The sequence below is a fragment of the Thunnus albacares genome, chromosome 7, assembly GCF_914725855.1.
Source record: "Thunnus albacares chromosome 7, fThuAlb1.1, whole genome shotgun sequence".
NCBI classification, from domain to species: domain Eukaryota; kingdom Metazoa; phylum Chordata; class Actinopteri; order Scombriformes; family Scombridae; genus Thunnus; species Thunnus albacares.
The window spans coordinates 34,850,725-34,874,360 of NC_058112.1; the positions used below are offsets into that span (position 1 = coordinate 34,850,725).

At 39.1% G+C, this 23,636-nt stretch overlaps 1 protein-coding gene and 1 pseudogene across 1 annotated transcript in view; both read right to left on the bottom strand.

Annotated features, from left to right (window-relative positions):
• Positions 1–7,409: 7,409 nt before the first annotated feature.
• LOC122985147 (protein NLRC3-like) overlaps positions 7,410–23,636 on the bottom strand; it is a 52,820-nt gene continuing 36,593 nt past the window's right edge. Inside the window, exons 6-7 of the mRNA XM_044355582.1 lie at positions 11,292–11,465; positions 7,410–7,853 (exon numbers count right to left, since the gene is read on the bottom strand). Coding sequence (XP_044211517.1) covers positions 7,646–7,853; positions 11,292–11,465 — 382 coding nt within the window. The 3' untranslated portion in view covers positions 7,410–7,645. The remainder of the gene's footprint in view (positions 7,854–11,291; positions 11,466–23,636) is intronic.
• Positions 14,441–17,282, bottom strand: LOC122985158 (annotated as a pseudogene).

Here is a 23,636-nt window from a genome sequence, read left to right on the forward strand (position 1 = left end):
TTTTAAATACAAATAAATACAAAAATGAGAAAAATTCAGTTCGGCTCAGACGCCCAAATAAATTCTACTGTAATTAAAGCAGAACAACAGACTCATCACGTACCAAACACAACAAATCATGATTCACACTGTGAGGACTCAAGTGTGTGGAGGAACTAAACAAACTATTTCTGTAACTGATAGTGAATCGAGTGCAACACAGCTGAGGATCATGGGTATTGTAGTATTTAGAAACTAAAACGGACAAAACTTGATTTCTCAGAAACAAAAGTGTAAATAATTGGAACTGATGGTCAGAATTTACAGATCCACTCCTGACATGTTGTAAGATGTATATAAAATACCTTAAAAAACTTACATCTCTTCCTTCTGCCTCATTAAAAATTCAGAATCTATGAATATGTAAATATATTTCATTTCTACAGTTTTCCTGCTGGACACCAGATGTCTCCTCCTTTACTGTAATGTTCATTCTCAGTGTTTGTGCTCTGGAGGCTTCAAGTTTCATCATCACACTGTGTAAGTTGAACACTGGACCATGATTGGCTCCAAACTAGCTGTGATGTCACATCCTGAAAATCAGATTTTCAGTGAGCACAGAGAAATTTCCTCCTTCAGCAGATGAATGAAAACAAACTCTGCACAGAGACGAGAACAAACATCCAGCTGAAGGAACAAGAACGAACAGGTTTCTGAGAGGAGGAACTTTAAACATATGATGGTCACATGATCCAGGAGCGTTTCTGTGTTCAGTCACAATCAGGAAATTGTTTAAAGAAAACTGAATACAGAACAAGGAAAAACACTTCACTGATCTATAACGACAGACTTTGAACTCCTTCCACTGCAGCTGCTAACAAGCTGTAAACACATCTAAACACGTCATATGATCGACTTCTTCTCAGCGTAACACGACCCTGACGGTTGGAAACTGAAGGTTTGTCACCTTGAATTTGGTCTTCAGGTTGTCCCACTTCTTGGCGACCTGGTCAGGTGTTATCTTCCCCGTCAGACCCATCTCCTTCACTATTCCCCTGCAGACCAAACAACACCAACATCATATAAACACACACGTACAATAACCATGCAGCTGCTCTGTTGTGGTGTCAAACATCTCATTAAACACATGAAGAGGAACCTTATTAAACTGATTATAAAGCTCCAGAGGTTTAATGATCACAGACTGAACATGTGAACATCAGTGCAGATGTTCTATCTTGTGCTTCTTTACCTCCAGGCCGGCTTGGCGGTGTTCCTCCTCCCGGTGAACAGAGACTCGTTAGCAGCTCGCAGCTCAATTAGTCTCCTGGTGTCGTCTTCAGTCACTGTGATGAAGGTTAGAAACCAGTAAAGATACAATAGTTTTAGATAAACATCAGATCAGGTCAACATGACAGAAGCAGATCGATCGATTGTTTTAGTGACATCTGCTGGTTCCAGCTTCTGAGGATTTGCTCCTTTTCTGTTTTAAATCATTATAAACTGAATATTTTTGGGTTTTGGGATGTTGGTCAGACAAAATTAAACATCTGTCGCAGATTATAACGTGATTTTCACTTTTATCTGACATTTTATAGACTGTGAATCAAGAAAATACTGCAAAGATTCATAGATAATGAAAATAAAAGTTAGTTTCAGTCCTAATTGTCTCTAAAAAATCTTCAACAACAGAACCAGTGTAGATGTTCAAGAAGAACTTGACTGATTTTTTACTTTGATTACTTTTCCCTCAGTAGATCAATAATGAGGATCTGTGCTGCATCTTTCACCTGAATCTGATCATGTCTACACTGAGCTGTCTGATTTTACACTCAGTTGTTGTTTTTGTCCACAAAGAGTTTCAGGAGGTTTTATAGTCAAACACCTAAATAGAAAAACAGGTAAATATCTTCTTCTTGGTCCTTTTTTCAGTTGGAAACAACAAAACTGCATCACAGTCGACATGTCGCCTCTCATATTAGTAATGGAGCTCTTTTCTTTAGAAAGACATTTTTTAGCATCTAACTTCATGTCGCAGTGTTTCCTCTTTATTTCTGTCACAGTGCAGCGCTGCTCTGATGGATTCATGTTTTCTAATAGTTTCAGGACATTTTAGGATGAAATCTCAGAAAAGCAACCACTTTGGTGCTTGTTTCAGCTCAGTATTCGCTCTCCAAGCCCGGAGCTGAAGGTCTAACTCGGGATGCACGAATCACTCACTCACCAACAAGCTCCACGCCACAGACAGTAACCATCCATCAATTTTAATTTGTCCTTTTTAGTAGTTTACTACAACTGGATTCTGATTGATCAACCATGACATTCAACAGTGTAATATATTGACTATCACCCCTATTCAAATCACAAACCTTCTTCAAGAGAAATATTTCATGGGGTTTATTTATTTGTACCAGTCAGGGCCGAGTTGTCGGCTGTAATCAGTAGACGAGTGTTTGTTAAGCGGTGGGGGATTCTCCAGGCTCTGGGCAACTGACTCGGTGACTCGAGTCACTTGAAAATCCAACTCTATTTAGTCAGTGACTCATAAAATGTCGAGTCAGTAAAAAGAATTGAACCTCCAATCTCATTCTCAAAGACTGAAAACCTGCTGCTTCACCCACAACACCCTGTTCAGTGAGCTTCAGCCCCTCCCATCAGGCCCACGTCTTCAGGCCTCCAGCTGCAACAGTAACAGAGCGAGGAATTCCTTTATCCCATCAGCCATCGCTCTCTATAACACACAGCAGCACATAAAAACTCCTGGTACTCACAGCAGTACTGTAGTCATTGCTGCACAGTGGAAAGTATAGTATTGTGTATATTTCTGGGCTGCATTGTGTCTTCTCTCACATTGAATCTTTGTACTCCAGGAGCACTGCTGGACGCTGCTGTGTAGTAGTTTAGTGTATTTATGAAGGATGTGTGCCATGTGTGGACTATGTCTTGGATTGCTTTTTTCTTCTTAGTGTGTGTGTTTCTTTTATTGTGTTTGTTAAGTAAAACCAATTTCCCTAAATTTTAATTTTTCTCTATTTTTTGACATTTCATGGACAAAATGATTAATAGGAACATTTCTAACTAGATTTACTCTCCTCTCCTCACATTTTTTAAAATGTCTTTTTTCATGTATTTATTTCTCCTTGTTTTGCATCTTAAACCTATAATGCAGAACTTTTACTTATAAATGAATGTCCGCTACATTCAAGCCAAACAAGTTCACACATTGCTGATTAAACCTATCACTGCCAGATAAATCTCTCTGTATACATATATATACTTCACAGTATACAGAGTTTTTAATCTGGTGGCGAGTTTCCCGCGCTGGTTCACCAGTAGTGATGCATTTTACGTCAACCATTGATGATTGGTTTGCCAGAGCTGAAGGGCCATAGAGCATGAGCACCAGATAGTGAAACAAGTCATTTTGTCAGTTGTGATGCTCAGAAAAATGTATCCACCATTTTACAGCTGTAACAGTACTTAACTGGAGTTACATTCAGGTAACTACTATTTACTGTCACTGCCAGATAGGGGAGACAGAAGTTCCACACTGCAGGTTTAAGTCTGTATGGATTGCTGTTTTCTTGTATTGTCATTTGGTGGCGCTGTTTCCTTGTTGCAAACATGTCTCATATACAGAAAAACATACAATTCAACATATGAGAATAAAGTTTCCAATAATAAATGACTGATGAATAAATATGAACTCAGGTGGAAATGAAATCTATAAATAGACCAAATTACACAGACAATTCTTTCCTGGAAACTTTGAAGAAATTAATATGAAATTATAAGAATAATGAAGCTTTAAAATAAAGCGTAACCAAAAACTCAGATGGCGTCCAGGTGGTCCAGTGGTTCGACAAAACCATCTAACAGATCCACAGAAACAAAACAAAGAACACAGATTCAATAAAATATGGTTCATTTATACACAAAGACAGAAAAAATAACTACAATAAAAATAGATGTTATACATGAAGCTGAAGCTTGACACAAGATAAACACACACAAGTTCATTTATTTCCACAGATGTTTATTAGAATTTAGTCTTTGTTTCCCACCATCATCATCCCACCACCCTCCCTTCACAAGTCTATAAAAATAAAGATGTACAGCATATAAAACAAAAATAATCAGTGGATCAGTGGATAAAATGAGTTTGAAGAAGTTATTTAAAGGAAGATAATGACTTATCAGACTGAGCTCCTCAAACAGGTTGATCCAGAGCCCTGACAGCAAAGACCAGGACCCATATTTATCTGTGCTGATAATCAGCACTAATTCATTTCCCACCACTCAGTGTCAACTTATAGAAAAACAAGCTGCATTCATGCAAATCCTGGCTTTATTGATTTAATGATTCATTAGTGTTAAACTGCTGATGGCAGAGATATATTTCAAAGAGCTGTAAGGACACATAAGTCAACAGGAGGTTTAGCTGGAGATGAGTTGGACAGTGGAGAAGATACATTTCATGTTTATAATGAAGTTGTGTCCACAGTCCGTTTGCATCATTATCACTGTGTGCAGTGTTGTACAATACATGCAAGATGCTGCACTAATGTAGAAAAAAAGATGTAAAGGATGTGATTGGATAGAGCTGGATCACACAGCTGGATCACATGATCTCACCTACAAGTTTAAATTATATAGTTATTGTTAAAGCCACCTGATTGGCTGACCAGTGTTTACTTACAGCCTGATGCAAATGACTTGTTAAATATTGTTATGAGATATAAACTATTCATTGTGACATCATATGTTTGCATATAAAAGCTAGATACCTTTAATATTTACACACAGAGCAACTCTGAAATGTTTTAGTTCAAAGTCTGACAGCAGCAGTGTTCTGTGCTGGTTTTATAGATATTATTTGAATATGTTTTAATGGTGAAAACAGGACTGGACGAGCTGCTGATATGATCATCAAAACTTAGACTGGAATCAAAAAATACAAAGTTTTTCACCACAGAACCAAGATATGATTTGACCTGCATGCAGGTTTTCTGGACCAATGATAAATTCTTTCACAATTTAACTGAATGAAATTTGTGGACATCCAATCTGTCACATCTGTCACATCTGGGCCTGTATTTATCAAGCGTCTCAGAGCAGGAAATCACTCCTAACTGGCCAAAAATGATCAGAGTGACGCATCTCTGCTTCTACTTTTAGGAGAAAAAGCCTTTTTATCAACTTTCCAAACTTGGTAAATGATTCCTATCTCTGCCAATATTTAGGAGCTGCAGGAGATGGAGTTCAGGCAGAGATATTCCCTTAGAGGAGAGATGTTTTGGGAACGCTTGATGACACTGAGCTTATTAAAAGATTGTTTGGACTAAAACAGAATCATTAGTGAGACTGACTTTGTGTGTGATGCAGAGGAGAACACATGATGTTTCTACACAACATCATTTAAATAAATACAGAATGTCCTCACAATGTTACACTTTATGGTAACGGAGAAAATGCAGCTGTGCAACAGTGACGATTCTGTCAGAAGCGACAATGATGGAAGTCATGAATCAAACTTTGATCTGGCTTAATGCACGTCGTAAAGATAATGAGCATGACGAGGGTCCTCAGTTACAGCCCACTAAAACTTTGATTTACACACAATCATGTCAGCTGCATAATGAAGGATATCTCAACTTCATTACAACAGCTCAAATATTTTATAGGCTTATTTTTTATTGAGGCTCCTTCAAATAACAGCAGAGCTACAGCCTGATATTTGAGAGAGGAGGATGCACCTGAACAATATATGTTTCTATTGTTACGCTGTATTTACCTTCATGTAGAGAACACAAGTTAACTTGGGGTGTAGTTGAAAGAGGAATTGGACAGTGGAAGAGAAGATGTTCTTCATGGAGAGGGTTTGCAACATGTGTCTGTGCAATATGTGCAAGATGCAGCACTATTACAGGCTGTGAAACCATGTGGTTGAACCAAGATCATTTCACACAGCTGAGTCTAATTACCTGTTATCTTCATTAACATATAGGCTACATTTATTTCTCAGACTTTCTTTACACTTTGTAAATATCATCTTATAATGAATTTTGGCATCATAGTTTTGTTCCATAACCTTGGTAAGTTACCTGCCTGGTTACCTGCCTATACACATAATATACCAAATTACCACTGTTTCATATTTCCAGCTGAGACTGTGAGAAAACTACAACACGTCATCATTATTTCTACTTTGCTGCTCTGACTGTGGTAAAACAGCGATGCCTCACTCTCTCCCAGGAGTAATCCTTCTCCTGCTGACAGTCACAGTAAATTCTCTTCTGCTTCATCAATTAGTTTTAGCCCTCGTTAACTCTCAGTGTGATTCTGAGACGCTTGATAAATATGGGCCCAGGGTCAGAGTCTGACTTATAACACCTGTTTTTAATCTTTTCTGCATCAAACAGCTCATGTATAACACATCTGTAAAGTGCTGATTCAACAAAATCCAGAGATAACTGTTCAGTTTGTAGTCAGTTAAGAGACTTAAGTGAAGATGACAAAATCCAGATCCAGACTCCGGTCCAGATGGATCATCAGGATCCAGCTGATCCTCTCTTAACACACACTCCTGGATGTTCACTCACACTCTGACAGAGACCAATCCTTCCATCTGATGAGAGAAGAAGAAACAACAGAGGTCATAAATCAGTGTTTAGTGAGACTCACTTCATCAGCTGTCAGTCAGTGATGCAGCACATCCAGTATAAAGAGCAGCAGGGACTTCAGTCCTGTTCAGACCAGAAGTGGAACAGCTGTGCAGCGTAGCCTGCTTCCTTTCAGCTCTCATGTTAACGTATTGGAGTGAACACACTGAGCTCCAAGCTCACACACCTGCACAGACTTTTGCTATCAAGTCTGTTTACTCTGCAGATTTCACTCAAGTACACAGAGGAAATAAAGTGCTGAGAGTCATGAACACATCATTACTGCAGAAACAGAGACATTCACTCATCAGTTTACTGATGGATTTACTGTTGATACATGTCAACTGTTAGAAAAGTTGAAAGCTACAGAGTCTCTGTGGGATTTGAAGATCTTTCCTGCTGTTAAATCATCACATGACAATCAGTCAGAGCTCTCAGCTAAACAGCTGCTGTGATTCCTGGACTTCAGCAGAGGTTCTGGTCTGTATAAAGACCACATGGTTACTAAACGTAATGATGCTTGTGTGAAATCAGAGCCAGTGATTTGCAGGCTGCAGTCAGACTGATCTTAGAGCTCTGACAAAGATGAACTGATCAATTCTTTAGTGTTGAAATGAGAGAACAAACACTTTCAGATCAGATTTGATGGTAGGACAGTTTGATGATGAGGACCACTGTCTCTATACATCTTGTAAGACTGTCAGCTGTAATCCAGCTTTATTTCCTGCAGACATCAACACAACAACAACAGTCGTCTTAACATCAACTCAAACACATGATCACAACAAGCTTCTGGCTGATCTGATTGGCTGACTGTTCTCTCTCTCTCTGTCTTTCTGTCCAATCCTGAAGCCTGTCACCATTCTCTTCTCACAGCTTCACTGAGGAAAGCAGCCACTGAGAAGGTTGAAGGTTCACCAGGAAATACTGGATCTTTGCTTTGATATAAACTGTGTTTAATACAATACTGCTGAAACCAGCACAGACTGACTCCAACTCTCTACTCACATCAGAGTCTCCAGTCTACAGTCTGGACTCTTCTGAAGATCAGACAGCAGCTTCACGTCTTTGCTCCGCAGCTTGTTTCCCCACAGAACCGGACACGGATCCAGCTCTCTCAGATCCAGCTCTCTCAGATGGGATGAGGGGTTGGACTTCAGAGCTGAGGCCAGAGAATCACAGCTGATCTTTGACAAACTGCAGCGCCCCAATCTGAATAAAGAATAAATGACGTCACTTTAGAAAACAAAGTTCCTTTTTTAAATCATTCAAAGTTTCATAATCTGTTCAGATGTGAAGAAGGTTTAGAAGCTGCTGGAACAGCCTTCAGAGGATCTGAGAGGAGCTGAAAATATACATATTTTTAAACATAAACTAAAAACCATCTGTTTAGTCTGGCTTTTATGTAGTGTTTTATCATTTTATGGTTTTATTATTTATACTTATTTTAATTGTCATCATGATTTATTTTATTCTATTTTGTTTATCAACATTTTACTGTTGATCATTATAAATTATTTTTTTAATTGTTTATTAACATTTTACTATTTTACTAATCTATGTATAATGTGTAGTATTTGACAACTTTTTTGTTGTTTTTATTGCTTGTATTATCTTTTATTATTTATATTTTATTATCTTAACTACCCATTTTTATTGTTGTCTTATTTATTGAACCTTTTTTGCTTTTTTAATTGCTTTGGTGTTCATTAGTCTCTAAATCCATTTTTAACATCCTACGTTTTGTCAGTTGCTTGTGCAGCACTTTGAATTGTATTTTATTTGGTTGAAAGGTGCTATATAAATAAAGTTTGATTGATTGATTGATTGATAGAATGTAGAAGTTTATAAAATTGAAACTCCAAACAGCTGAACCCAACAGGATGCAGGTTAAAAACTGTCAAATACAAACGGTGAAAAAGAGCTCTCCTTAATATTAATGACAACATGCTGCTACTTCAATAAAGACGTAGTGACTTCACCTCTTAAACTCTGCAGCTCCACCAGTGACTCCATCTATACAAACTCATGTTGTGCAGCCAAACACAAGTAAAAATGCAAAAAGACTCAAACATGACACAGCTATATTTTTTAGGCCTACATGTGCAAAACAGTTGAGCAAGAATAATAAAAGACCTGCATCACTTGCAAGGGCTTCATCATTATGCACATTTAAACAAAATAAATGCTATCCCATAATGCAACACATGGACTGTCAGCTACATTACTGCCTTCTACTGGAATGAAAATAAGACTCAGTTCTCCTATTTAATCTAAATGATTATATATAAAATAAAACTAATATATATATTCCCACCCTCATCCCATTCTCTAATATAACTTCTCAATCGAGGCTCTGAGAGAGTCTGAAAGCCTCTCAGCAGCCTCTGCACTTCCTCTCCAGTAATAATCTCTATTCTCTCAGATTTCCTTTCTGCCTAAGCGGCACAGTTAATCACCATGGACAGAAGTGCTCAGAACTTCATCTTGTCCTCACAAAAACAATATTCATCATGCTTCCTACCTGATTAGTTCTCCTTCACTTCTTGAATCTTTTCACTCCTAGCTGCTTCCTCATGGCTCAGCCTTCTCTTGGACCTGATCCTCATGACTTCCATCTCTTTCTTTCGCTTTGGACTGTCTGCTTGCCTCATGTCTCCCCCCACACTGATTACACTGGGGTTCTTTTTCACAGTTTCTGCTGCTGCACGTCTCATCTCCACATTAACCACATATCCCCAAATCATGTCTACACACAAGCCAGCTGTGTCCACATTTCCAACAACGTCTGCACTGAATGTGTTTGGGAACAAACAGCCTTACTGGGTAACTGATATGATCTAAGAATACTTTGTCAGGCAGGATTTCTCATTCAAAATGCAACACACCAGGGGCCAGATGCATAAAACTCTGTAGATTCATGACTAAAACTGTGTGTGCGCATAAAACCACAAACATGCAGACGCATTCTTTTCATCAGGTTTATAAAGCTGTGCGTACGCATGGTTCTGTTTTATAAATCTCAATCATTGAGGAACTGGGTGCAACTGTGGGTTTTTGTGCGTACGTATCGTTTATGCATCTGGCCCCTGGTCTTGTTTCAAACCTTTCTCCGTCACTCATCCTGATCATTCAGAGACTGTCAACAACTTACTGGAACTCTTCTATGAAGTGGGAAACATGACACCTGCTAACCATCTAACTCATGTTTCCAACAACTTCTTCAGCTGTGTCTGTGAAACACATCCAACAATGATCAATCCATTTCTTTTAACATCAACTAAGTTGACATCACCAAGTTTGTCCTTAATCCAACTGGCGACTTCATGTTTGTTCAACAGAACTCCAAATCTGTCCTTGTTCCCAGTCAGTTTTATTCCAGCCAAGTGGATTTCTCTTTCTTTCTCTCTATCATCACTGCAACTTCAAGTTTCTTCTTCTTTCTTCTGTTTTCTTCCTGATTTCTTCCCGCTGCCTCTTTCAAGCTCGTCCACCTCAATCTTCCTTCCGCCGTCCTTCTATGGGACTGTCATGACTCAGAGCAGCTAATATAGCAGCTAACATCTACCTTACTTTCAAACTTGAAATCAGATTTTTGTGCACATTGTGATAACTCCATTTCCACAAAGTAGACATTTTACACGTCACGCAGGTCTAACTGAACCATTTACAATAAGTAACCACTGCATACACACAACACAGTGTACATGTACACATGTTCACTGAGTAAAGGTGCAAATGCAAAGTTTTCTCTGGATTTCAAGAGCCGATTATTGATCAAATAAGAATTGCAATTAATCACAACTATTTTATTTATTTTTTGTCCAGCTCTAAAGTTTAGAAGACAGAAACTCCAAACACCTGAACCCAACAGGATGCAGGTTAAAAACTGTCAAATATAAAAGACAAAAAAAGTTTCAGTGGTTCAGAGTGAATTATCCAGTGCAGATTTTTCTTGTTATATGAAGGTTTTAAATGTGCAGCTCAACATTGCTCTGACACAGTCAATGGACTAAACCACTGAAGAAGAAAACAGACTTTCCCATTAAGATCCTCAGTGTGGATCAGCATAATATCAGCTTTATGTCTGCAGTTTAGTGTCACCACAACTGTCACATCATATTAATCTCAGCACAGCAGTAAGAAATGGTGTCTGACCTCAGAGTCTTCAGTCTACAGTGTGGACTGGAGACTCTGAGGTCACCTGTATTGATCTCTCTGTCCCTGTGTGTGTGTGTGTGTGTGTGTGTGTGTGTGTGTGTGTGTGTGTGTTCTGAAGGATAAATATCAATGATCAGACATTATTCATTAAAACACATTAAAGAATATAATAAAGAAATATTTCTCCTTCATCAAGTAAACTTGATCCATTTAAAACAGATATTAGTTGAGAGGATCTTCTGCATACAGATGTGACTCTTAACCAAAAATTATGAACATTAATTGACTTTAACAACTAACAGTGGACATTTTCTACAGTTTCTTTAAGAATCAGTCATCTTTTATAACTACAGACTAATCTTTGTACAGTAAAAGATGAAAATATGTGAAAAAAATAACTTCATGGATGTAAGTTATGTATGTACATAAATTAGGTTCAGTTGTTAAACATTAAGATCAACAATAGTAACAGACAGTCAGTGAACTGACCTCAGAGTCTCCAGTCTACAGTTTGGACTCTCCAGTCCAGCAGACAGATGCTTCACTGCTGAGACAGACAGACTGTTCCAGCTCAGATCAAGCTCTCTGAGATGGGAGGGGTTGGACTTCAGAGCTGAAGCCACAACTTCACAGTGAGTCTCTGAGAGTCCACAATCAACAAGTCTGTAATGCAGATAACATACATACAATATTCACTTTAATAATAAATATAGATTCTAGGCATTTTGATCACTAAACAAACTAAGATGTGATGAATAGCTCAGTTATCTCTGTTGGCAGAGCTGGTCGGCCATTAATCACAAGGTTGGTGGTTTGAAACTTGAGCTCCTTCTGTCCACATGTCCAAGTGTCTTTGAGCAACACACTCAATCCAAAATTGTACGTGTATGTAAAAAAATGTGAGTCATTTGGACAAAAGTGTCTGAAAATGAAAGTAATGTAAATGTGTCATGTTGTGATTTACCCTTCAAATCAAAGTTGAGTTATTCAGTAACTCTCCTCACTCTCTCTGCTGCTGTACTGCAGACTTTTTAATGGGATTCTCTGTTTTAGTTTCATCTTACAGACAAAGGCAAAGAAAATGGAGTTGCATTTATGCTTCTATAAAGTCCACAGTGATTGCTTCTTATTTGTCTTAAATGTCTCCTTGCTTTGCTCACTTGAGTCGTATCCTTGTGTCTTAGTCCCTCCCACCTAAGATACAAGGGAGAGATGCAGGAAAAGATGTGAGGGAAGAAGAATCAAGGAAACATGTTTTTGGACGTCCTTTCCTTTCCGGCGTCATCTGAAGTGACGTCAGCTGTCAGTCTACAGGTGTTAACAGCTCTTCAGTGTCTTTTCATGTGCTGGAGTTTAAATGTGATGTACTGTCTAAAAAATGAATAATGGCGCACAGTTACCACTGCCAGCACAGTGATGTAGTGATGTCCTCCAACATGACAAAAGACAACGTGAAATATCTCTGCATGTTTCTCCTGAAATAAACTGTTTGACAAACATCTGCATGTTATATTGTGAACAGATCCATCAAACAGTTAGTAACTGCTCAGACACTGAATACACATTTCTACTGGCAGCAACTTTTTCTAAAATATATTTGTTATTTGCATCTGCATTCATTGATATTCTGTTTGTAAATTCATTATTTAATAATTCATGTTATGATGAGAACGTCTCATAATTTGTAGGAATAATTTAAACTTGTAGTTTATATGTTTTAAGGAAAGAGGAAATATGTAAACATATCTGACATCAATGTTTACTTTCTACCTTGTCACAGTCTGGCTCTATGTATCTTCCTCTCAGCTCTGAGTGAGTCTGGCTCTACTAAGTTCACGTCTCACTCACACCAACTTTCTTCCTCACTGCTTTATGTGACTATCTAGTCATGTACAGTGCTGGTTATGGAGCTGCTTGTTTAGTGTTGGCTTAGTTACTCTTCATCTAGACATCACTCTCTTAGGTTGTATTTATCCATCATCATTTATGTGTTACACTTCTGTTATCCAGTCCTTTTGCTCATGTAATTTTATTCATTCATACGATGAGTTGCCAGTTTTTATGAGCATCTTATTTCACCACAGTAGTGATGTCTGTATATAGTTTGTGTTCAACATTAGATGCACTATGCCACTCCCATCTGCCCTGCTATCACTGCAATCACCTCATTCCCCTCACCTGAGCTTCCCGCCCATCTCCCTACACACAAACTATCAGGAGACAGTTTCACCTTTCTCACTGCGGTTATATAGGAGCATGTGTTTAGTTTAAGGAATTGTTATGAGGAAAATGTAATCTGAGACACTACTGCATTTTATTTTATAGGAACATCATCTGTGTCATTGTGTTTTTTGTGTTTTTAGTTTTCTGTTTGCTCTGTGTTTCCTTCCTGTGTTCATGTACTCCTCCCCAGCCTGCTTTTCCCTCCTCACTTTCCCTCCACACCTGCCCTGCATCAGCCTCGTTAGTCCTGCCCTGCTCCCTGTGTCTTCACCAGCCAATCAGCTTCTTTCCTGTTCTCCTGCTCCACCTGCACCTCATCCCCTCTTCAGTTTAGTTTGTATTGTTGGAGATAAAGAAACTGGAGAAGGATATAAATAAGTGGAAACCGCTTAGAGTGATCATGTCTGTCCGGGTCAAATATCACTATAATATCATAACCTTTTCTTTTTCTTTATTTGTCATGCAGAAAACCATCTAATTGACATGTGTATATTTATTAGCCTACATGAATATAAAGTTACTGAATTTTATTGACTGTTTCGTGATACAGTACAGCTGTTTCAAACGCATTGTGAGCATTTTTGAAGCAGCAGGTTCTGACTTTTGTCAATGACAAGTTTCTTATTTTCCCCGGCGGCAGAACAGGCGAAGAGAGCAGTGAATTTCACTTAAATTTCTTCCCCCCCTTTTTATTGTCATAAGCTTCGAGTAGACGACGTTTGTCACTGATAGATAGATTTCCAATAAAGGGTTGTGTCAGTTTGATAAAAGATGAAGGATGGTCTTGTGTACTGTTTACTCCCTCCTTCAGGCAGCCTCCTCTCTCCTCCAAACAGAAATAAGCAAATTCAAACATCCTTCATGATGAGACCAATTTCCAGATCAATTTCCGGGGCACCCGAGGAGAGAGAAGACATGAAATAAGGTCATGAGAAGCACCCATCATATCAGAGTGTCTCCACAAAGTTCAAATGAAATTGTCTTGCTCATAAAACCTGAGCAGCTTCAAACTGAGTCTCTTCAATTATCACCGTGCACTCACAGCAATTAAGTGTTATCAGCAGGAAGAGCTTTGTAGACTTTTTATGCCCTGGGTTTCACCTCTCAGGCTTCATACAAGCTGGTAGCTGCAGCAGATCACTGATATTACATGTATGTGTCTGTATATAAAATAAACAGACACATTAATGAAAGGTACAGCAGGTACTGTCCACTGGAAAATACTGTTTTCTGTTGTGATGAAATAATGACTCTTTAAACATTTTCAACTAAAACTTGAAACCTGAAGATATTTTGCTGGATTTGTATTAAACCCAAAGGAAGAAAACTAGAAGGTGAACAATAAACTGTAAAATCATTATAAATAAACAGAGTAACTGTGTTTACTAATGTGAGGTATAAACACACCAACAATAATAAGTTTTTATTGCTCTCATAGCATTTGTAACATGTGAAGAACATTTGAAGTGAAGCATTATAAGTCAGAGTCGTCGTGTTCACATCCACAAACCCTCAGTGGGATAGGTGCTGGATACAAAATCTATTCAACTGGGATACAAGGAGAACTCACACACTGGAATCACAGCTCCATTTAAATTTACTGGTAACATTTCAACTGATTACAGGTCTTCCTCAGACAAATACCCACAGGAGGGAAATGAAGGATATTTATATCAAAATGACCGGTGACATAATCAATGTGTCAAGATATCCTCATCACTATGAAAATAAAAACATTAATGTGAATAGCAATATGTTTTCCTTGTGATAAGGATGTCTTGACACATGTGAATGTGCTTGCAGGTACTCCTTGTAATGAAGCACTACTCATGTATAACTTTGGCAACAAGCAGGTGTAACACATGTTTAACACTTTGATAGTGTGCATGTGTGAATCTTTACTGTAATACTGATGGCAGCTTTATAATGTTGATAATCACATCTGGACTTACCGAGCCTTTCTGCAGTTCCTCACAGCTGGGATCAGTCTCAGTTTTCCCTCCCGTGATGTGTTGTACTTCTCCAGGTCCAACTCATCCAGAACCTCCTCTGACATCTGCAGCATGTAGGCCAGAGCTGAGCAGTGGATCACAGAGAGTTTCTTCTCTGATCTGTTCTCTGACTTCAGGAACTCTTGGATCTCCTGATGCACTGAGCAGTCGTTCATCTCCATCAGACAGTAGAAGATGTTGATGCTTCTGTCAGGATAGATATCCTCAGTGTTCATCGCCTTCAGGTTGTTGATGGCTCTCTGGATGATTTCTGGACTGTTCTCTGTCTGACCCAGCAGGCCTCCTAAGAGACTCTGGTTGGACTCCAGAGAGAGGCCATGAAGGAAGCGCACAAACAGGTCCAGGTGGCCATTTTCACTTCTGAGAGATTTCTTCATGGCTCTCATCAGGAAGACATCCAGAGATGAGTAACTGTGTTTCTTTCCCAGGAAGTTATTCAGAAATGAGTAACTGTAGTATGTTCCCAGGAAGTCCTCCAGTACCTTTGTGTTCCTGTTGGTGTAACAGTGGTACATGTAGACTGCAGCCAGAAACTCCTGAACGCTCAGATGAACAAAGCAGTAGACTGTTTTCTGGAAGATCACACTCTCTCTTTTGAAGATCTCTGTACAAACTCCTGATAACACCGAGGCCTCTGTGACATCAAGACCACACTTCTTCAGGTCTTCTTGGTAGAACATGATGTTTCCTTTCTCCAGATGTTCAAACGCCAGCCTCCCCAGCTTCAGAAGAAGTTCCCTGTCAGCCTCTGTCAGCTCCTGTGGACTCGTCTCATGTCCTTCATCATACTTGTGCTTCTTCCTCTTTGTCTGAACCAGCAGGAAGTGTGAGTACATGTCAGTCAGGGTCTTGGGCAGCTCTCCTCTCTGGTCTGTAGTCAACATGTGCTCCAGAACTGTAGCAGTGATCCAGCAGAAGACTGGGATGAGACACATGATGTGGAGGCTCCTGGATGTCTTGATGTGTGAGATGATTCTGCTGGACAGCTTTTTATTACTGAATCTCTTCCTGAAGTACTCCTCCTTCTGGGCGTCAGTGAAGCCTCGTACTTCTGTTACCCTGTCAACACATGTAGGAGGGATCTGATTGGCTGCTGCAGGTCGGGAAGTTATCCAGATGAGAGCTGTGGGAAGCAGCTTCCCCTCGATGAGGTTTGTCAACAGTATGTTGACTGATGACTTCTGTGTGACATCAGACACGACCTTCATGTTGTTGAAATCCAGTGAAAGTCTGCTTTCATCCAGGCCGTCAAAGATGAACAAAACTTTCCAGACAGCGAGCTTCTCTGCTGTGACCTTCTGTAATGTTGGATAGAAATCATGGATCAGCATGAGGAGACTGTACTGCTCATCTTTGATCAAGTTCAGCTCCCTGAACGAAAGCAGAATCACCAGACTGACATCTTGGTTTTCTGAGCCCTCTGCCCAGTCCAGAGTGAACTTCTGCACTGAGAAGGTTTTTCCAACGCCAGCGACGCCGTTGGTCAGAACGACTCTGATGTCTTTCTGTTGGTCAGGTAAGACTTTAAAGATGTCGTGACACCTGATTGGAGTGTCATGGAGGGTCTCCATCTTGGAAGCTGCTTCAAGCTGCCTCACCTCATGTTGGGTATTAACGTCTTCACTCTGTCCCTCTGTGATGTAGAGCTCAGTGTAGATCCTGTTGAGGAGGGTTTCACTTCCTGCTTAATCACTTCCTTCAGTCACACATTCACATCTCCTCCTCAGACTGATCTTATGTTCATCTAAAACCTCCTGCAGACCACTTTCTGCTGAAAGAGAAGAAAAAAAGGTATAATTAAAAAGAAATATGTCTGACTGTGTTAATTTTCAGCAGGATAGAGGAGGTAGATTCCTGTCCTGTTTTCAGAGATGATGACATCAGCAGACGGATCTTCAGTCTTACTTTGTACAGTGCTGGTCTGACTGTCTGTCTGCAGTCCAGGTCTTGTTCTGGATCTTTTTCCACACTGGGGACAGGAGGAGTCTCCTGATGGAGCAGACTGGTCCCAGTATGAGGTGATGCACTGTCTGCAGAACCAGTGTCCACAGCTGGTAGAGACTGGATCCTTCAGGACGTCCTGACACAAAGAACAGCAGGACAGCTGCTCCTCCACAGAAACACCCCTCCTCTTCCTCTTCCTCTTCCTCTTCCTCTCTCTGTGGACATGAACACATTCTTTATGACACATGACATTAGTGGTGGCCAACCGACAGCTCACAAGTTGATGCAGTTCTTTCCCTATTGACCATATTTATGTTATATCCTCAGTGGTGAGAGCAAAACTACAAGAAGAGAAAAATACATTTGCTTGTTTTGTTGATTTCTGATGTTCTGGTATTGATGGCAAATTTTATAAGGCCATCAAAGCCTTGTATACTTCCCTGATTTCGTGTGTACAGCTAAATAATTTTAGGACTGGCTGGTTTCCTACTCCATTTGGAGTGAAGCAGCAGATGTACTTTCCCCTACATTATTTGCCCTTTATGTAGATGATTAAACTGAAGAAATTAAGCAGGCCAATCTAGGTATGGCGATTGATAATATGAATTTAAGTATTTTATTATATGTTGATGATATTGTGTTGCTTGCAGAGACAGAGATTAATTTACAAAAAATGTTAAATATTTTGAGTTTATGGTGTAGTAAATGGAGACTGACTATTAATGATGACAAAACACAGATTATACATTTTAGAAAGCAATGTGAATGACAAAGCAACTATATATTTAAATTTGGACCAATGCCTCTAAAGTACACCAGTTCTCACACATATCTTGGTGTGGATTTTAATGAAAATATGTGCTTTACAGAGGGAATTAAAGTACCAGCAGAATCAGCAGGAAGAGCACTAGGGTCTGTAATGAATAAAATAAAATTGTGTCCTGAGCTTAGTTTTTCAACTTTCACTAAACTTTATGATTCAATGGTTGGCTCAATTTTATTTTATGCTGCAGGTGTGTGGAGTTTTAAAGATGTAATGCCATCCAGAATCAAGCCATGAGGTGTTTTCTTGGGGTGCATACATTTACTGCTAAGCAAGCTGTTGAAGGTGACATCGGATGGGAGTCATTTATTGTAAAGCAGAGAGTTGAAATGGTTAGGTTGTGGAACTGCGTTATGCAGTTGCCAGAGGAAAGACTGACCAAAAAGATCTTCAACTGGGTTCGAGCACACAATCATCCTTGGTCGAGAGAGGTCACTGCAATATTTTCTCTTTCTGATTTGAATTTTATTTTCAGGAATAACTTGCAGTGTAATGTAAATAAAGTTGCACAAAAATTATTAAAGATTTATAAGGAGCAATGGAAGGAAGACATTTATAAGAAGCCAAAGCTTAGAAACTACATTCAAATGAAAGATGATTATTATACAGAACCATATATAAAGCTAAACTTACAGAGAAGGCAAAGGTCCCTGTATGCTCAGTTAAGAACTGGTACTTTACCACTGGCAATTGAGGTAGGCAGATATAAAGGTACTCCTGGAGAGGAATGTTCATAGTTTTTTGTGATCTTTGTGTTGTCGAGGATGAATTTCATTTTGTATTTCATTGCCCTCTGTACAATGACTTGAGGAATTGTTTGTTTGAAAAGATAGAATTGAAAAACCCCGATTTGTTTTGGTTATCTGATGCTGATGTGTTGAGTTGGCTTTTTAATATGGAAATTTTTATTTTAGCGAGATTTATAGGAGATGCTTGGCAGCTAAGACAGAGAACATTGTATCCATCATAATGGGACATTTCTTCCATGTAAACTAAATGTTTTGAAATGCTTTATTTCTGAATTTGTGGAACTGTACATTATGATATGTCATGTGGCCATCTTGGTTATTTTTGTCTAGTGTCTTGTAAGCCCATATGGGCTGGGCACCAGAAAGGTGCAGCACACTTAAATAAACAATTCAATCAATCAATCAATCAAACAAACAAATGTTCAAAAGTAATTAGACAGACACAACAATGTGCCAGCAAAGGCAGAGAAGAAGAAGAAGAAGAGTGCAAACTAGTAAACATGGATGTAAACAATGCAGGATTTAAAATACTAGATTCAAAAATCGACTTTGCAAATGTTTCATGAGGAGGGAAATGGATTCAACACATTTGTTAGACCACGAGGATTCACACAATGTGTTTTGGTCAGTAAGTCAATGTAAACATGACTTTTGTCTGTTAACAAGAAAACTCCACAGGGCTCCTTTAAGCTACTATGAGACATTAAAAGTCAGGAAAAATAAGCAGGAGGCAACTGAGCAAAACAGAAAAATAACAGACTGCTGCTCTTTTGTCTTGTGTTGTGGTGCTGAACAGAGAGCTCTGCTAAATATCTTCATAATGCATCTTTTCATTTGTGTTTCTCTCTCTCACTGTTTCTGCTATAATCTCTCTCCCTCTGTGTCAGTGTGATACAACAGTTTTACACATTTGACTTTTCCCAAATGTTAAATGTCAGACTCAGTTTCCTCTGCTGCAGTGGTCAGTCTGCAGTGATAAATCAGCTGCAGCAGGCTGTTTGTATACATTTCCATTACTTCCTCCCATATTTTGTGTCTTTGAACAGGAACACGTTAAGACACATTCTGTATTGCAGGAGACCAAACACTCCATTTTCTTCCATTTTACCTGCACAAAACCCCGGTGCAGTCCTATAATAAGGAGACACAATGTGACTTGTTACTAAATCCTTAGTAAATATCACCCTGGGTTACCTGCTACTAGATTGTTAGACTGGAAAATCAAATAGCAATAGCAGCCCTGTCTCTGTCTCTGGTTAACATGTTCATGAAGATCTGTTCTAGATTACAGCTGAATGGAAGGTAGTTCATTATTTCTTTCTACTGTGTTTCCTTCATATCTACACTACAACCTTAATGAAACCGTCTCACTGAATCATCTTCAGCTCAGTTTACAGTAGAAACAGTCTCTTACTTTGTGTCTGAGGGTCCAGGTTCATTACTGAAGTGTAGAGGACTATCTTTAGAACAGTCACTCTTCATAGACAGACAGCTGGATATCAGAGACTCTGCTCTCTGTCTGTGGAAACAACAATTGTTTTACACATATCATTAGTTCTTGTAAAGAGCAGGTTTAACATGAAACATGGCTCAGGGTCATGATTCAATAATGACAACAAATAGTTATGTTCATCTCTCCTTCTGCATGTTCTAAACATTTATCTACAGCTGGATATATTTGCGTGAAGAGTTTTTAAACATCTACATGTTTAAGAACACAAAGTCTGACATGTGAGCTGTGAAAATGCCAAATGACAAAAATGATTTTTATATAACAGTTTATTTTTCTAACAGTTAAACACACAACATGTAATTTCAGCCACTAGGGGTCTCAATCAAAACAATAACAATAGATGGAGTGTGATGACGGTGTGAAGCAGCAAGGGATCATGGGAGTTGTTGTCTTTGTTGTTAAACAACCAGCTTCTCAGGGGTAACTCCAGTGTTCATCATTCAGGATGTCTTTACTGGGAGCTGAATTATTCGCAGAGGTCTCCCCCTCTCCAGAACAAACAGACCCACTGATTAAAACAGGTAAAAACACTGAATGAAGCAGTTTCACTTTAAAAATCAGTGTTTCTCCGACATTGTTTGGTGGACACAGGACATCAGGGAGGGGCTGTTAGCCGACTGCTGCTAACATTTTCTCAGCTTGTTTCTCTAATAACTTAAGATCCAGACGTTCAGCAGATTTTTAGCATGAGCTGAATTATCGGAAGAGGTCTCCTCATCTCCAGAACAAACAGACCCGGTGATTAAAACTGGTTAAAACACTGAATAAAGCAGTTTCACGTTAAAAATTAGTGTTTCTCCAATGCTGTACGGCAGACACAGCATGTCAGGGAGGGGCTGCTAGCGGAGCTGCTGCTAACTTTTGCTCAACTTGTTTCTCTGATAATTTAAGGTCCTTCAAAATCCTTCATCTGGTTAAAAGATACAGTTAAAAACGACCAAGATCTAAAAAGTTTATCATAAAATGTGGCTTAAGACAGAATAGGAGTCGATTTATGACAGTTTCTGGCGGGTACCACAACGCCTATGTATTATCTTGTAGGTGTATATTGTTTGGTAGATGCCACTGTAGAGGACAATCACAACGCTGATGCATGTATCTTGTGTGTGTAAACTCTTTGGTAGAGGAGGTATGACGCCATTGACAGGCGACCAAATGAAACAGACCTTTACCTTGATTAAAATTACAAATTTCTCTGGGTTTGAAAATTGTTGGAACCATTTGGTTTAATGTAAGTACACAACTCAACAAAACATATAACATAGATCTAGTTGTTTTTAGACATTTTAATGCAGAATATTTACATATTATAGTTTTAAACTAAAGGCACTGCTGCCTGATGCTGGGCTGTCAGATTAACTTGTTCATGTCTAGAAAACAAACAACAATCTGTCCTCTGTAATTTAACCTGCATTAAATATTGGTTGAAGCAACTAATAAACATTTCAGAACAGAAATCAAGCATCTATAAACAAAATGAAAGCTGTAAATGAAGAAATAATGCAGTCAAAACTCAAACAACAAAAAGATTAGTGACTGAATTAAAAAAACACAGAATTATAATAGAATAGTGTTGTAATGTAGGTTATCAGATGACATTAAACTGAATCATCTTCAGGTCAGTTTACAGTAGAAACAGTCTCTTACTTTGTGTCTGAGGGTCCAGGTTCATTACTGAAGTCTGGAGGAGGATGTTTAGACCGGTCACTCTTCATAGACAGACAGCTGGATATCAGAGACTCTGCTCCGTCCTCCTCTTCCTCCAAATCCTTCATCTTCTGGAGTCTGAGAGGTAAACCAGTAACACTGGAGACACACACACATACACAGTAGAATAAACCCAGTCCTTCCTCTCAACTTAGTAGCTTCTTATTAGTTTACATGACTTTAACTACAACCATGTGTGTTTTCCAGCCATCACAAAGATAAACTTTGACTCTGCTTTAAATCCAACAAACAGACTTCAGATAAACATCTGTGTGGTTCTTAACTGTGACTTCTCTCTATTTGAACTGCAGCAGTGTGTCACGTTACATCACTGTGAGGACACAGAAACCAGGAAAAGAACAAAGGAAACATTTGAAGACGTCAACACTGTGATTTCATATTTTTCTGACACAGTTTAATCAACTAAACAATTAATCAGTAAAATAATCAGCAGATTGATCAATAATGACAGTAATCATTATTAGCAGCTCTGATATTAACACTCACCCTGCCTCAGACTGTTTTCCTTCTTCTGCTCTGTTGACTTTAAAATGGAGTCTGACTGAATACTTTCAACTTTCACTTCCTCTGTTCTTCAGCTTTACTGGAAGTCGTGTGTGTGTGAATGTGTGTGTGTGTGTGTGTGTGTGTGTGTGTGTGTGTGTGTGTGTGTGTGTGTGTGTGTGAGTGACTTCCTCATTGTACTAAAAACAGTTATTTTCTGAGGGTTTATTCCAGGAAGCAGGTTGAACAAACTCTGAGTCTAATGTAACAGGGTCAGAAATGCCTTTTGCATGTTTTTATTTGTATGATGTTATTTCACTTTGCATGTTGTTGTTTGACACTTTTACTTGTTTTGCTGTGTAACTTTTTTATTCTTGATCATTTGGTGTGTTTTGAATGTGTTTATGTGTGTTTTAAGTATTGATTATTTTGCATGATGAACTGGGCAGTAATGATACTGGGAGAGACACATCTCCAGTCATCTCACTAATTGCAGAATGAGCGACAAGCTGAGGAACCGGAGGAACCGGAACACACGAGCAGACGGCCCGGTTCGTAGAAAGAACCCAGAGACAGAGTCCGGAGCGGTTCGACACGACAGACAGCCACCAGCCAGCGACCCCGGAGTTACCGTGGGACTACATGCAGCAGCCAGTGTCCGCCAACGCAGCTTCACTCGGGTCTGGGTCAGCAGTTGGTCAGCTGTCGCCCAGAAAACCGCGAGTTTCCTCCCAGAGAGGCAGACGGGGAGGACTGTAACTGAAGACAGGAGTGTTCGGCCCGCAGTGGGGAACTCTCTACCCGCTCTGGTATCTCTGCTCGTCCGCAGATCCCACGGAGTTGATGTGAGAGGAGGCGGGAACTCGGAGTTAATAAAAGTAGTAAGAGCTTATTATAAACATTATTAACAGATGACTAATTATCTCCATATATTTGACCATCAGACACTGAGACAGTTTTGGTAAATAAGCTTTATTGAATAAAATATGACAGATGACAGCGGTGAGTTTACTTATATTTTGTCTGTTTCATGACGTCTTGCCCTGAATTCTTACATATAAAAGCAATGTCAAAGTTGTCCAGCAGATGTCGCCATTTTGACCATCAAATGCTTTGAAACTGAAGCATTTTCAACACAACTGCTTCATATTGATTCACTGCTTCAGAAAGCTTCATTTGTCCCATAACTACAGTAAATATTATCAGCTGTACTCACTAGTGTTTGGCAGAGACTCTGCTGTGTGTGAGAAAGTCCTGATGATACAAGTTTATTTTTCCTTCTCAGAGAAACAGGTTTGTCCTGACTGCAGCTCTGTGAGTGTGTGATGTTGAGAACAATCATCAATAATCATCATCAAT